Source organism: Nothoprocta perdicaria, unplaced genomic scaffold (assembly GCF_003342845.1).
Source record: "Nothoprocta perdicaria isolate Ctin4 unplaced genomic scaffold, notPer1 scaffold_258, whole genome shotgun sequence".
Lineage (NCBI taxonomy): Eukaryota > Metazoa > Chordata > Aves > Tinamiformes > Tinamidae > Nothoprocta > Nothoprocta perdicaria.
In genome coordinates, this window is record NW_020455486.1 from 167,884 (window position 1) to 182,741 (window position 14,858).

General features: G+C 42.4%; 1 protein-coding gene across 2 annotated transcripts in view; it reads right to left on the reverse strand.

Moving 5' to 3' along the window:
- The window catches only part of PTPN2 (protein tyrosine phosphatase, non-receptor type 2), a 29,440-nt gene that overhangs the window by 5,886 nt on the left and 8,696 nt on the right, over nucleotides 1-14,858 (reverse strand). For both annotated transcript variants that reach the window (XM_026040447.1, XM_026040446.1), the window contains exons 3-7: nucleotides 11,247-11,347; nucleotides 10,525-10,623; nucleotides 9,255-9,392; nucleotides 4,053-4,262; nucleotides 2,939-3,097 (exon numbers count right to left, since the gene is read on the reverse strand). In XM_026040447.1, the coding sequence (XP_025896232.1) occupies nucleotides 2,939-3,097; nucleotides 4,053-4,262; nucleotides 9,255-9,392; nucleotides 10,525-10,623; nucleotides 11,247-11,347 (707 nt within the window). The remainder of the gene's footprint in view (nucleotides 1-2,938; nucleotides 3,098-4,052; nucleotides 4,263-9,254; nucleotides 9,393-10,524; nucleotides 10,624-11,246; nucleotides 11,348-14,858) is intronic.

Here is a 14,858-nt window from a genome sequence, read left to right on the forward strand (position 1 = left end):
CGTGCAGATCAAGAGCCAAACCCAACTGTTTCAGTGGTCACTCGTGCCGGAGGGGAAACCTAACCAGGCAAGCAYGTACGTGCTGGATGCACCAAATGTTGCAGCGACGCCCCCGGCACCGCCAGCGTGCCAGGGAACAAGGCTGCAACAAGCCCCAGGACTTGGACCGCGACCCGTCAGCGACTCCTGCTTTCCTAGAGAGACTAGCCGAGCGCTAGCAAGGATGCTCATGACAAGAGACTGATTAATAAAAAACTCCCTTTCCTTAAACACAAACCCTAGCCTGGCTCTCTGTCAGCGTGCTGCCTTAGCACCAGCAGGCAGAGGTGAGGCATCTGCTCAGAAAGGGACGTGGCTGCAAACAGAGCACGTAGCACGTGATTGCTCTCCTGCAGGAGGGTTTTGCTAGGACAAAGCTGCTCCTGCCTTTGGAGGAGCTCACACTTCTGTGGAAGCTGCTCATTAGATAAGGAAACGCCCAAACTAATCCCTGCAACATGCAAATGCACCACACGAGCAGAAGGTGTTTTTTTTTTTTTTTTAAATATTAAAAAAAAAAGGCAGGGTAGTTTTAGGTAAGCAGGTAATGAGGCAGGGAAGAGTGAGGCTGGTCTAAGACTATTGAAATTAGAAGAGTATTTACAAGCCTTTTTACTGCTGACAGCTAAAAGCAGCAACGAGAGCCCTTCAAGCACTTCTAGACAGGCAGGAAGGGAAGGATTCTCAAGTTTCATTAAGAGCACGTGAATATTTGGTCTTCTTAGCTGAAACGCTGGCATTACAAACATCAAAGTCCTACAAAGGGCAAAACTACCTCTTCAACATCTTCATCTCTTTGCTATTGTTTTCATTTTTTTTTTCTCTAGTAACGTATCTTCATCTTTGTATTTCCAGAAACCGATACGTGGAGCGATCTCCAAGAGCCCCAGGCACTGCCCTGGCCCCCCGGGGGGCTGCCCGTGCCCCAGGTGCTCTTCTCCGCCCCTCAGCATGGAAGCCAAGGTCTAGGGCCTGCGCCACCGGCAGACTGAGCGGGGCCACGGAAAGGCACCTCAAGACTTGCAGCTGTCAGAACCAGAGGCACAGCAGAGAATGTTTAGATTCATGGATTACAGGACAAAACTGTAATATTCCTGTTCTCTAGCTAGAAAAAAAAAATCTGTGGATCTATGGAATTCAGCCGCCTTTGTCCTCTGGAAGCCTCTGGTTAGTTTTTCAGCTATCACTCGCTTTTTCCRAATGCCTAATGACAAGTTATTGTGCCATATTGTGGAAATGGCCGGTCTGCTTTAGCAAGGAGCTGGTTTACAAAGTGGCAGCTTTAGCCTTGTTGCTTTGCCCTCCTTTCAATACAATCCAGTGCTACAATGCAGTTATGAACCTAGGGCCCTTCTCAGACCACTGGCCCAAGACCCACGCAGCTCTCCGATCCTTTCCTTTCTYGATGTCACGCGTAGCAGTGCCGCAGGTGCCACTGCAGGGGACACTCTCATCCTCTCCCCATAGAGGCACTGCGGTCGCAGTCCTCTAGCTGAAAGCCAGTACAACACAGCCTGCCACGTCTCAGAATTACACAGTTTAGTAACTTCACAGACCCATGGAGGAGCCAGAGAGCAGCACTCAGCGTGTCTCATTGCAGGGTCACGCTGAATAATCTCACCCCCTTCCCCATCAAGAGCAGACAGGAGTAGAYGGACTGTCTGGAGAAGATGGTATTTCCCGGGGTGGGGGGAAGAAAGCTCTACTTGGCCTTGAAAGGAGAAACTCTTATAAATCCTGTGCTTATAAACACAAGTACTGATTTCCTGTATGGGACCCCGAGGCCAGGACAGCTAACGGGAGTGCTGAAAAGGCTGCCTGAGGAAAGGTCATCTGACGCCCCGCCAGACCCCCAAATAAAGGAGAGAACAGAGAAATGTGCCTTCTCCGGCCAGTTCCCAGTGTGAGAATAACACACTTGTAGATGAAAAGCTGTATTCTGAGTTGACAACGCTTCCTTGTATCCACAAACAAGAAATCCTGTGGTCTAGATGGACAAAATGTGGGAAATGAAGCTGCTGAGTTTTAAGCATGGCCTTTTAATACACAAAGGCAGAAAGATAAGCAGAAAATCGGGAGGTTAAGTCACTGTCTGTGCTCGGGTGAATCRGGCAACGCTTCGGTCACAAGACGCACGTATCAGACTAGCATCTCCTTGCTGCTGCCTAGGGTGGTGCGAACTGACTATTTCACACTAAGACWACGAGTATTTGTCAGAGGGAAGACTCTGGCAGCTACCAGAAATGCAAAAGACAGGAAATGTGTTTTAACTGACCAGCTTCATTCATAATTTCAAGAAGTCAACAAAATATAAAAGCTCTAGCATATGAGAGCAGATAAAGGCTGTTTCACAATGTCCCCTCCCCCAGCAAATACCCAAAACACAACCACATAACCCACCAACACTTTAAAGCAGGTGCAGCTGCTATAATTACTGGAAGCCACACTGAAAAAAAAGAWCACAATGGCCTAGACTCTATTAAGAATAACACAAATTTTAGAGGTGATGGAAAACTTAATAATCTTTACCAGCAGTAAAAAAGCATTTTTAGTGTTGGGAAATTATCTAGCAAGAAAAAATTAAAACAAGGACTGATCCTTGTCATTTTTCAAAATGATTCTGAATGTTACCTTTGCCTTTCAAAAAATTTTATTCTTTTATATTAGTACAGACAAGTTATATTTACATTTTATCTCACAGAAAACAAAAACATAGGATTAAAAGTTTAGCTAATAGAAAGTGCCAATTAAACACCCCAATACCTTTTAGACATCTAATAAAAAGTTCAAATTATTTAAATCCTAGAAAGTTATGTGTTTTAAAATAGCTTAGAGCCCATTATCATCTGCTGTTAGTAATGTACTGCTCCTGTTTAGATATATACAGCTAAACACTTACCTGTATAGTTGAATCCCCCATTATAAATTTAGCTCCTTCTATTACAGCCATATATGAAAATCTTAATTGATCAGGAGTTTGAATAAGTCCCATTCGGTATTTTCTCATATCCAGTAATACTTTCTTAATATCTACAGATAATGGGTCCTTTTTTTCCATCTGTAAGAGATTTATATTTAAAAATTCATAGCTACAGAAAAATGAAAATACATAAAATACAGTTAAAATGCACCAAGTCATAAAATTCAAACTATAAATTTCTTCACATGTTGCTACTAGTTATATAAGAAATTAACATTTCAAGAACATTTCTAAATTGTTTTCAAAGAAGTAATGTATTTAATTAAAATTTATTATGAATAAATCCATGATCACATATTATCCAAAAACTCAATACCACGATTGCACTACTTGTGCTTTAGTATTTGAATAGTAATGGCTACATGCATAGAAAGATACATTTCTTTAAAACACACACAMAAAAAAAGGAAARCTGAAGAACAGAAAATAAGGTGGGGTCCTATCCAAAACATGAGACTCCTGTTTCTTATAATTTAAAGTAAATCCCATTCACTCAGGCCTGTGCTGTACTTCTTGCTATTGCCCAGCACAGCCAAAGAGAAGAGCTCCAGCTCTTCTACAAGCACCCACGGGCAGCCCCAGCTCACACGGAGCTGGCTGCCACCGTGGCACAGCTCAGACCTGTGGCAGAATCACTGCTCACAGAAGGAGACCTGCAGATGTGCTTCCTAAATATATATATTCACGAGTCTAATGTTGATCTAGTATTTTTAAAATCTTGATATCTTCACATGACATCTTATATGAACGGAAAAGACTACTACTTCTTTCACAGGAAACTGAAAAGATGTGTAAGGTACTCAAAATAGGTTTAAAAATCCATCTTTAAGAGCTGCACCTCTAAACCATAAAATTATGCCTCCTCAAGAAAAAAAGAACAAGGGGCACACGGTGCCTTAAAAGTCTTCACCAGAGCAGTCACCTGCTTAAAGCCTTTTAAGGCATTCTGAGCAAAATCCCACTGTGGGGGTGGGAGAGGCAGAAGGAGCAGGAGGAGGAAGGGAAGGACAGGGAAGAGGGGCCCCACACTCACCAGCACAAGACAGGTGTCGACCAGGGARAAGGTGCCGGAGCGCCCTATGCCTGCGCTGCAGTGCACCACGGCGGGCCCGTGGTCAGGGCTGAGCGAGCCAGACTCTCTCACTTTGAACAAGAAGTTCAGGAACGACGCTGGGGACTCAGGGACTCCAAAGTCTGGCCAYGTTGTATAATGAAAATGAAATATCATCCTGGACTCGCCACTCTAAAGAGAAAACAAACAAAGAATGCAGCCATGAGCGCTGGAAACTCACCACCCTTGCTCAGAGCAAGCTTTAACAGCACGGAGCACCGGCATCTGCCTCACTGACCTGCCCACACCATCAACAGCAGCAGCACTAAGCTTCATGGAAAAGCCTATGGAAAGGCCTCTAAGAACCTGTACTGTAGATGCTGCTCCTGGGAATACATATTCCTTGTGTCCAAGAAAGATACTAAGACTCCCAGCTGCTTTCTGCCCCTCTGCTAGCCCGCTCAGCTGGCTGCAGTGCAGTGCCGCAGCACGGGCTAATGTGAAACGCTCGCACCGCAGACTTGCACTGCGGCTGCAGAGCTGCTGCTAAATGCTACCCCCTACCTCCCTTCTTTTCTTGCTCTGGTGATTTGAGAATAAAATCTTTATCACTCCTGTAGTTTAATAATCTCGGAAAAGTTGTTTTTAATTCTTCTTAATAAGTCATCTTATTTTCCATATAGRTTTAAACCTAAGTCTTCACAAAACTGCAGTGCAATATTTAATTATTGGTGCATTCCAGAAGAGCAATTTTTCCTTTTCAGTAACAACCAATCTATGAAATACAAATAAATTCCAGTGTTCATCTCCTGCTCAGTTTTTTTTTCAATCTCCCAAGAGGGACAGCCCATGAAACTCCTTTGTGACACTCAGATCACCCAGCTCACGGTCATACAAGTTCTCTGTCTCTCACAGTATCATTACAGTTGGAAAGACCTTCGAGACGATCAAGTCCAACCATAAAAACACCACCGTCATGTCTGGTAAACCTGTTATTTAAAGCTTATCTTCTGCCTTCAACATACAGTTTTGCAGAGCCACAAATATTTTCACTGCAAACAGTGGATACCAAGACAAACCAAGGTACTCTTTTGGCTAAGAACTCAACAAGGACAGCAGATTCTGGTCCTTTATCTTTGGTAAATAGAATACAATAAGATTACAAAGGGAATAACTACCAAGGTCACTTAGACTGCCTAAATACACCGTGATTTCCCTTTTATTTGTCTGAAGCAAAATATTGAAAAATAAAGTTTTAGAATTGAGAGCTTCTCACTGGTATTTTGTACTGGGGGAAAAACTAATCAATTGAAATAATGGATTTGGTTTAAAAATATCGGGGAGATAAATTTCTTGAAATTTCCTAAGAAATCTAGCAATTTTAGAATTGTGAAGAAAGCATTCTAAGCAACTTTCTAARGGAATTTCAAGCATTTCTACAAGAAAACAATGTATACAAACAAAGRCTACATGCACATACTAGGCAAAGAAAAGTTTAAAGTTGTTTCTTCTAGATTTAGGTGATCCTTTGAAGTGGTAATTGACAGGGGTATCRGCCAATATCCTTATCTCTGATACCCCCCAAAGAGACTCTTAGGAAGCCTTCCAGATTACAGTCTCTCTTACTCCTTGAGAGAGAAAAAAGGGCACCTACCTATGGAAAACAGGGGTACATCACCTGAATGCCAGGCTGTATAATGCACAGCCCCACACACAGGCCCCTTCTCCCCAACACAGCCCATCAGTTTCTATTTGCAGTCCAAACGCAGCCTGCTCCCAGACTAACCTGAAAGTCACCATCTCCACGAGAATGAGAACACAATCTCATCCAGACAGATGCTCTAACCCAGAGTTATCCTTGCACTTCCTTCTCTCACCATTAAAGGCTTTACCCCTATCTCCCTGGCACTAGAACTTTCCACCTCTCGAGCTTTAAGAGTCCCCTTGCAGAGCACTGGAACAGGCCGGTCTGCWCCGAACCTGGGGGTTTTACTGGCACAGCCAAATCCATCTGCGTATTTCCAACATACCCCCTTTTCTCTCTTAAACAAAAGAGCTCTTTCAAAGGGGTTCCTGGAAGTCCAGCTGTACAGCTGAAGTGCTCTCTTTGTGGGAAGGGCYTTACCATCCTTTTCCAGAGACCTGWGGGCTCCTTCCTGCGGGCTCAGGGCAAAGCTCCTGCCACAAAGGTCTGGACCCACTGCCATTGACTGTCCAGAACTCAACTTCAGAAACAATTAGTTGTATTTAATATTACCAGGAAACTAGACATTCTGTTAAAGCAAAAAAGCTGAACTACAAGATTCATCTAGTTTTCCAATATAAACTTGATATATGATACAGTCAGAAGTGTTATTGCTTGGTAATGAAAACTAGCTTAATTCTATGGTAGCCACAGCATATTCTTGCCAGAAGTTATTCCTTAAGATTAASTACTGTGGAAAAAGAAATCCTCGAACAGCCACCAGATAACATTTAAATAAACAAACAAAAGGGCTTTCCAAGAAAATGAGTCAAAGCAAGGTCAAGTTTCAGGAAATACTAGGATAATCTTCCAGTAAACAGGCACCACAGCTCAGCAAGCTCACGAAGTTCATGCCACACCAGGGAGCTCTCCCTGACAGCTGGCAACACCAGCCGGGGCCCAAGCAGGGCCAAGGCAACGCCACGTGGGCAGGGCAGAGCCACAGGAGAAGCTGTTGCCAGAACCAGGCTCAGCCTCCGAGTCCCTTCGGTCCAAGCTGCATGCTCTAACCCTGCAAAGCCCTGGCATGCCAGCGAGCCTACGTTCTCTTTCCCTCAGAAATACCATCTTCTCTCACACCCTTGGAGCCTTTGCTTCAAATCACAGGCATGCTCCAATTTCTCACACAAGTGATTATATTTAACACGAGCAGAATATTTTTCTCTATCGTTATTTCCTGACGCAGGAAAGGGTAGGCAGATGCCTTCACCGACAGACGTGGACTGCTGCAGGATACACAGTGAACCAGGGCAGAAGGGCAGCCTCAGGCTTCTGCATCATTAACTGCTGACCACAGCAGGCAAAAAAAAAAAAAAAAAAAAAAAAAAAAAATCAGGCAAGACAAAGCACATTAAAAACATTTTTACATTTTTGGAAAGATAAACATCACCTCTTCTCCAAAACTGTACAGTACAACACCAGCCATCGAAGCAAAAATAAACCCCAAACTGCCAAATGGCATGATGTAAACCTTAGAAAAACAAGTGAGGAGTTTTGTTAACTTCTCTTAAATTACACAGTCAGAGGGCTTTTTCCATAGACAAAACCGTGGAACAAGCACTTTAGTAGAATTCTGCATTGCTGGTGAATTAGAACTGTTACAGTAACAAGAACTATTTACTTGAAAGGATTTCAGAAGGATTTTTACTAAAGCAATACTAGAGTTTGTGAAGGGTTCTTGGAATTTGGAGCAGCGGCATTTGCCGGGGCGGTCCTATATTCCTTGTGCGACAGAGCTCAGCTTCTCAGTACTCTCCCTCCGCCAAGTGCCCTGGAGAACAGCTTGCAGAAATGGTTATAGTTGCAGTTACTGTAAATACTCAGCTCTCTCAAGTTCTATGGCATATTTATTAAATTCTTATAGATGGCTACACAAACTGTGCAGTAGAACTCTGTAAATTAAGTATTTTTTCTGTGCACCTAACCAAGCATGCATTAAAATATCTTCTCTGCAGTCACTATTTCTGGAGCCTTATAGAGTACTTGGGAACTAAAACAAAAATCCAAGAGAGTAAGTTCACTAAAGATTTATGGAACTGAGCTGCATAAAGCAAGAAGCTCGATACAGAAGTAATGAACCTGCACCGCAAGTTCAAAGTAAGCCCAGAAACTCAAGTGCTTAACAGCTTAACCCTCAAAGTCAGCAATAACAGGCTGTGCTGCTTCCCCTGTGATTCTGCATTTTCCAGAAACATGGGACTTTAAGTCCCAACATCCACACATCATGAAAACTGCAACTCTTGAAAAAGAAAGTCTAAAGATTAAGGTGCCTGATGTTAGAGTCAATTCTATTATGAGAATAATAAAACAGTTTTAATAATACAGAAGACTTGCCTCAGCTTTCCATAAAAGGGGGGTTATTTCCCTCCTTAGCCACTAGCTCATCAGCACTATCCCTCCTTTCTCTGCCTTTACTGTTAATAAAAGACCAACTGAACAGGAATTCCCCAGGTGGCTAGGACAGAATTTMACTAAGTGTTTTTTTCTAGCGCTGATTAAACCAGGGAGCAACATGTCAAGTTCTCTTGCATTCATCTTGTGAGGGATGTTTCAAATTAACAATTATCAAAGTACCGTGAGTAGTTACTATAAACTCAAAAGACTTTGACCAAATATATCAACCGAGACTTTGTCAAACAAGTAAGATGCAGTTTAACATCTTCAAGCTTTCCTTCCCCAAATCCACTAGCACAAACTGAATGAAACTTGCCATATCACCATTTTCAAAGCAAGACAAGGTTTATAGGGAGATAGAATATCTTACAAGACACAGCTGGAACGGACAAGCTCTTCAATCTTGTCTTCAGCTCTGAAACAGAAGCAGCAAATTCCAGCCCAATCTCAGGCCAGGAACTTTTTTTTTCTTTGAGCTTAACTTCATTAATTGTTAGAGTGGTTAATTTTTAACATAAAAGAACAATTGGTCCTGTAGAACAAAAGGGGAGGTAAGCAAGAGGAGGTAAAGTTACCTATCTACAGGTGGTGAATACCCCCCTGCCCCACCAGAAAAACTTAGCTAGACTGAAATTATGGGGAAAGGCTGCAGAGTTCCCTAAGAACATTAATTATCAAGTGACTTCTGGTATTTGGAAGAGCTATAAATTTCAGTTCCTTGGCTCCTCCTCTTATGATACTTCTTACAGGCCCTCTTAAAACCAGCACTATAATCAATTAATACCTAGTACGTTAAAAACTGCCTAGTTGAAAACTGACTTAAGAATGTTGATGCTATTATCCTTTTTAATGTACAGATTAAAACAGATCCAGCTCTGCTGCCCATATGCCTTACATATGCCTCCAACATTATCAGACGCAAAACACATGAAAGTTTTCAGTGCAAAAGCTGAGTCAAACCTGTAGTGACAGGTTGCTAAACAGCTCCAAAGCCTTTTTTCCTTAAGCCTGGAAGTAAGAGCCATAGAGACAGAGAAAAAGCTTACGTTGATATTTTCTAATTGCAGTAGATGTACTGTGTAATAGGATTTGATGTCTTCAGATACTAGCCTCACACGGAATCCTGTTTCCTTGAAGGTCATAACTTCTTCTTCTTTTGTTGGCCAATACTGGGCGCATTTCACCTAAGTTATTCAAAAAACAAGCAAGCATTTTAGCACTTCAGGCTGTGCATCAGCGACTTGGAGCATCTGCTACACAACAGCAAACTCAAGGCCGTACTCCTATCCCTAGTCTGAGTAACTCAGAACATCTGCAGTGCTTACAACTAAGTTACTACAATTGTTTCAAGTGCTATTACACGTTCAGGCTTTATCTGCTTACGACTGCTTTTATCTCAGGGCTCGCAGTGCTTTAAGACATACTCATTTTTTGTCCCCCTCCTTCCACTGCCAACAGGGAGAGCTGTCTGCTGAGCTGTTGCAACCTTTCTCCTCTTCCATTTCCCATGTGCACACCTGCACATTTACAGAGTTTATGTAACACGTTCTGCCACATATCCTAAGACTAAATAATCTTTTGTTGCAGAAGTCTTGCCTAACACTGGAAAATTCTAGCAGGACTAAAGAATGAACTAACAAAGCAATGCAAAACTAGCACACTTCCTGCATTCTTCCTGCCTGCGCTCCMACTTTAATCCCCCCGGAAAGGGCATATATGAAAGTATGTGATTTTTCTTATGAACTAGTTGAGTCTTTTTGCTAACAAAATGAAGACTCTAAAGAAAAAAAATACATCAAGAGATTCATGTATTCTTCATATTCATCATCCGCTGTAAATAATAAAAAAATAGTTAGGCCTGTTTGACAGTTGGTGGCAGCAGCATGGCTCCACTCCTATCACCAGTTAAGATTCCTATGCAAACAACAAAATAAAMCTGTTAGATTTAGAATAATCTAAAGACACTTGAATTCAGGCGGGTTTTTCTCCTGCCTTCTGTTTTATCCCAGAGAACCCTAACCTAGCATCTACTCCACTGTAGTTCTGTCTCTGCAGCCTCTTTTCCTGGAACATTTCTTTCATCTTTCTGAATGTYTATTTGTCCAATGCTGGTTACACTGAACTGAATTCTGTACCTCAGTCTCATCACTTTGTTCAATATGTACAAAAGCTCTGCTGTACACTGTGAGAAAGTCTGTTAATTCTTTTAATAGACTTATCAATCAGACCCAATAAAACATGGCTGAAAAGCATTAAACAGGACTAAAGTTACATGGCTTGCTTTGTGACTTACTTTAAATGCCTAGCATTACTTACCGATTCCTTTTCAACAATCCTGTTCAACATGACGACTGCTTTGGTTTTTTGCTGCCATACCATTAGCCAAAAATGACAACATGTGTTAGGCAGTGGACCCTGGGTGGTAAAGAAAAAAAAAAAAAAAAAAAGTAAAACAGATGGGAGAACATATAGGCAAAGCAGTGTTTGAACATGGTCAATGTTTTATTGTGTGAAACAGGAAAAATTCTTTCCCTGAAAAGTTTACACAAACTATTAATAGAATGTTATACATGACAGGCAAGAAAATAACTATACTGCAAAGATATTCTAAGTTTAAACAGAAACCAGTTAAAATTCAGGGAAAGGATGTGTTAGTTTGGACCCTGGCACTACTGCCTAGTTAGAAGATGTATGCACAAAAGTAACAGGATGAAATAACGTGTAAAAGTAGAGCTGCAATGTAGTTCCAGGAGAGCTGAAAAGAGGGAGAAGAAATACTTGTATGGCTGCAAATGCAGTAAAACGCAAAAYGAAGCAGCGTTTTCTTAAAATACGAAGTAATAACTTTGCGGTTTAACCAAACAGGAATTAGTATTCAAGATGTGCAAGCCACAACAAATATTCAGATTGCATAGATATTACGAAGACATGTATTTGTGTATGTAGCATTATATATAGATTGCATATGAACTGCCCCTGTACCAAGTCCCCTCCATATTCTCAATCTTTGTAAAAATTTACTATCTAGAACTACTTACCTGTGTTAAAATATAATATCTCTGGGCTTCTTCTATGACCACTAGGCTGGCATTAATATAGTCATTCTCTGTGTTCTGCAGTTTTACACGACTATGATCATCTGAAATTAAGACATGGTTAAAAAATTACAGATCTAGCCATCTTGGAGAATATGCTCTCACAGGCATGTTTAGGTCTGACAAGAAATTAGAAAATTAATTTTAACTATGACACGGAAGTAAGAATCAAATGTCAAATCACAAAACATGTGAAACTGGTTTCTCACATAACTTTGATAATTGTGCTTGCCTCACCTTCCTCACAATATTGATCAGAGAGTCATTTATAGAGCTATTAATAGAAACTGCTCAGAAAATTGGAATACCTGCTTTACTAAAAACCACCACACCACTCCACCATCAACAACCACCACCCCACACTCACTGAAATAAAACAACCCACATACATACTAAAAGCAGCTCAGAGAATCACAGAAGGGTTGAGGTTGGAAGGGACCTCTAGGGACCATCTAGTCCAACCCCCTGCTCCAGCAGGGRCACCCARAGCACGGGCCACAGGGCGGCATCCAGGTGGGTTTTGAAGACCTCCAGAGAAGGAGACTCCACAACCTCCCTGGGCAGCCTGTGCCAGGGCTCTGTCACCCCCACAGGAAAGAGGTTCCTCCTCACATGGAGATGGAACTGCCTGTGTTTCAATTTATACCCATTGCCCCTTGTCCTATCACTGTCCACCACTGAGAAGAGTTTTACGCTTTCCTCCCTACATTTCCCCTTCAGTTATTTATACATATTGATCAGATCTCCTCTCAGCCTTCTCTTCTCCAGAGAAAACAGGCCCAGCTCACTTAAGTCTTTCCTGATACAATAGATGCTCCAGTCCCTTAAGATCTATGTTGCCCTCCACTGGACCCTCTCTAGAAGCTCCACATCCCTCTTATCCTGGGGAGCCCAGAACTGCACCAAATACTCCAGGTGCGGCCTCACCAGAGCTGAGCAGAGGGGCAGAATCACCTCCCTTGACCTGCTGGCAACACTCCTCCTGATGCAGGCCAGGATCCCATTGGCCTTCTTGGCAACGAGGGCACTGCTGCCTCATGGTTAACTTCGTGTCAACCAGGACTCCCAGGTCCCTCTCTGTGGAACTGCTGTCCGGCAGGTCGACCCCTAATCCGTGCTGATGCCTGGGGTTATTCCTCCTCAGGTGCATGACCCTGTACTTGCCCTTGTGGAACCTCATGAGGTTCCTCTCTGCCCAACTCTCCAGCCTGTCCAGGTCCCTCTGGATGGTAGCAAAGCTCTCCGGAGTGTCGGCCATTCCACCCAGCTTGGGATCTTCTACAAACTTGCTCAGGGTGCCCTCTGTGCCCTCGTCCAGGTCATTGATGAACAGGTTAAACAGCACCATGCCCAGGCTGAACAGCACCCCTGGGGGACACCACTGGCCACAGGCCTCCAACTGGACTCAGCCCCATTTATTACCACCCTCTGAGCTCTGCCATCCAGACAGTTCTCAATCTATSTCACTGTGCACTCAACCAGACCCCTCTCCCAGAGCTCTCCTAGGAGGATATTATGGAAGATGGTGTCAAAAGCCTTGCAGAAGTTAAGGTGGACAACATCCATGGCTCTCCCCTTGTCCAGCCAGCCCGTCTGTCATCCCATCATAGAAGGTTATAAGGTTCATCAAACACAACTTCTCCTCGCAGAATCCATGCTGAAGCTGCCTGTCATCCCTCCACAGTTCCACTTCCTTAATGTAACACCACCACAATCCACAGAAGGCAGCAGTCTATTCTATGGCAACACATCATTTCACTGATTTTCTCCCCCTTTAAGTTCAGAATGCCAAGATTTTTTGTGAACTGAGGTTTCAGAGAAAGAGATAGAATCATCACATTGAACAGAGCTAAAAATGTGAAGAACCTGCATGACACTCGCAATAATTCAAAGAGAACTTTTTCTCCTGTGACTTTAATACAAGTTTACAAGCCCCAAAGCAGCAGCACGTGCAAATGAGTACCTATTTCACAGATTTTTCCAATCAAAATAAGTCTAAATTAATTACAAAGTTGCCCTCTCCTGTGATTAAGCAGGCAAGACAGCAGATAACATTTATGACAGAGACAAGCTGTCAAGGCACTGTTTAAAATCATAACATCAATATGAGAGAGTTGAACAATGTCATACTACAATGCTGCATTAAGAAAACACGGTAGCTGTTTTTAGAGCTTATTTACCTGATTTGTCATTCTTAAGGAAGCGTTTAAGTAATCAGACTTGTTCACTATAACTAATCATTCTTCAGACTGGAAGAGTATAAAGTAAAGCACATTTTTTGGTTAGAGTTGTGTATGTAACTGCATGCCAGGTAACTGAGGCCCGAAGAACTGAGAACCCCCAAAGCTCAACCACACGGACAGACTATTTGTAAGGAGACTAACAGCAAACAGGCACTACTTTAAGAGACACCACCACACTTCAGGAAGAGAGAAATTTCAGTAAGGAACTAACAGTAACTGCAGGGACTGCAAATTATCACCTGCAGTGCAGCTATGACAGCTCAACTCAGTAAGCCTCTACCCTACAGCCGTTTTATATCACACAAGGCTTATCTAAGCAGAAATACACCAGTATGACTCCAGGTGAGCAAAATGCTAACAGGAATTGGAAAATAAAGTTACCAAATCAGACCTTTGCTCTTGATATTACTCCTATTATTTTACAAATATTTTTCAAATGACTGGAAAMCAAGAAAAGCCTGCTTAGTAGTCTCACTCTGCCCTTGTACCCTAGTTACCTGCTACTGGCAACTGTCAGACACAGCACTATCAGGGATCCTTTATAAGGCCAAAAAAAAGTTTTCTTCCTTCAGGTTATCACTAATGGACAACCTTTAATCTCTTCAGCATGTCCTTATCTTACTGAAGAAAATAAGTCTCCACTGAAATACTTTCTTTTCTGCAAGGACTATTATTTGGGATTGTTAGCCTGCTTGCCTCCTTAAGCCACTAGCTTTTACATGCAGTGCCACATAAGCTTATAAAAAATAGAAGCAGGCCAACGAACTTTGATCTTTCGTATGAAAGTGTGAGAATGTTACTCATTTAGTCTCTGTTTTCATTAGCATTCCAGCTGCAAGTCAACACCATCRTGACTCTCAGGAGTCCTAAAACAATTTATGATACATCTGTATAAAGAAAAAAAATATTACCAAAGCCAAGCCACAGTTGATTTAAGACACATGTATGTCAGAGTAAAATATATCTCCTTGCATTACTTYGTCTGGAAATGAAAGCGTTACTTTTCCCTTTCACGTATCACTTTATCTGAAATGTTTCTACTGGAGAGAAACCAAGACCTTTGTAAATATTACATGTCATTTGCCAACAGGAAAAACTTAAGATCTTGTTATAGTAAATCACACATACCGGTACTAGGGTTCTCGGAAGGCTGACGTCAGCCGGCACTGTTAACAGTTTAATCACCCAGCGGCAGCCGCGGCGGGGCCRCCGGCAGCAGATAACCAGCCAGGCTAGGGCGCCTGCACGCAGCCAAAGCCTTAGTCTTCCCTTCTGGTCAGCTCTGCTTTGTAAATGTGATGATCACATTCTC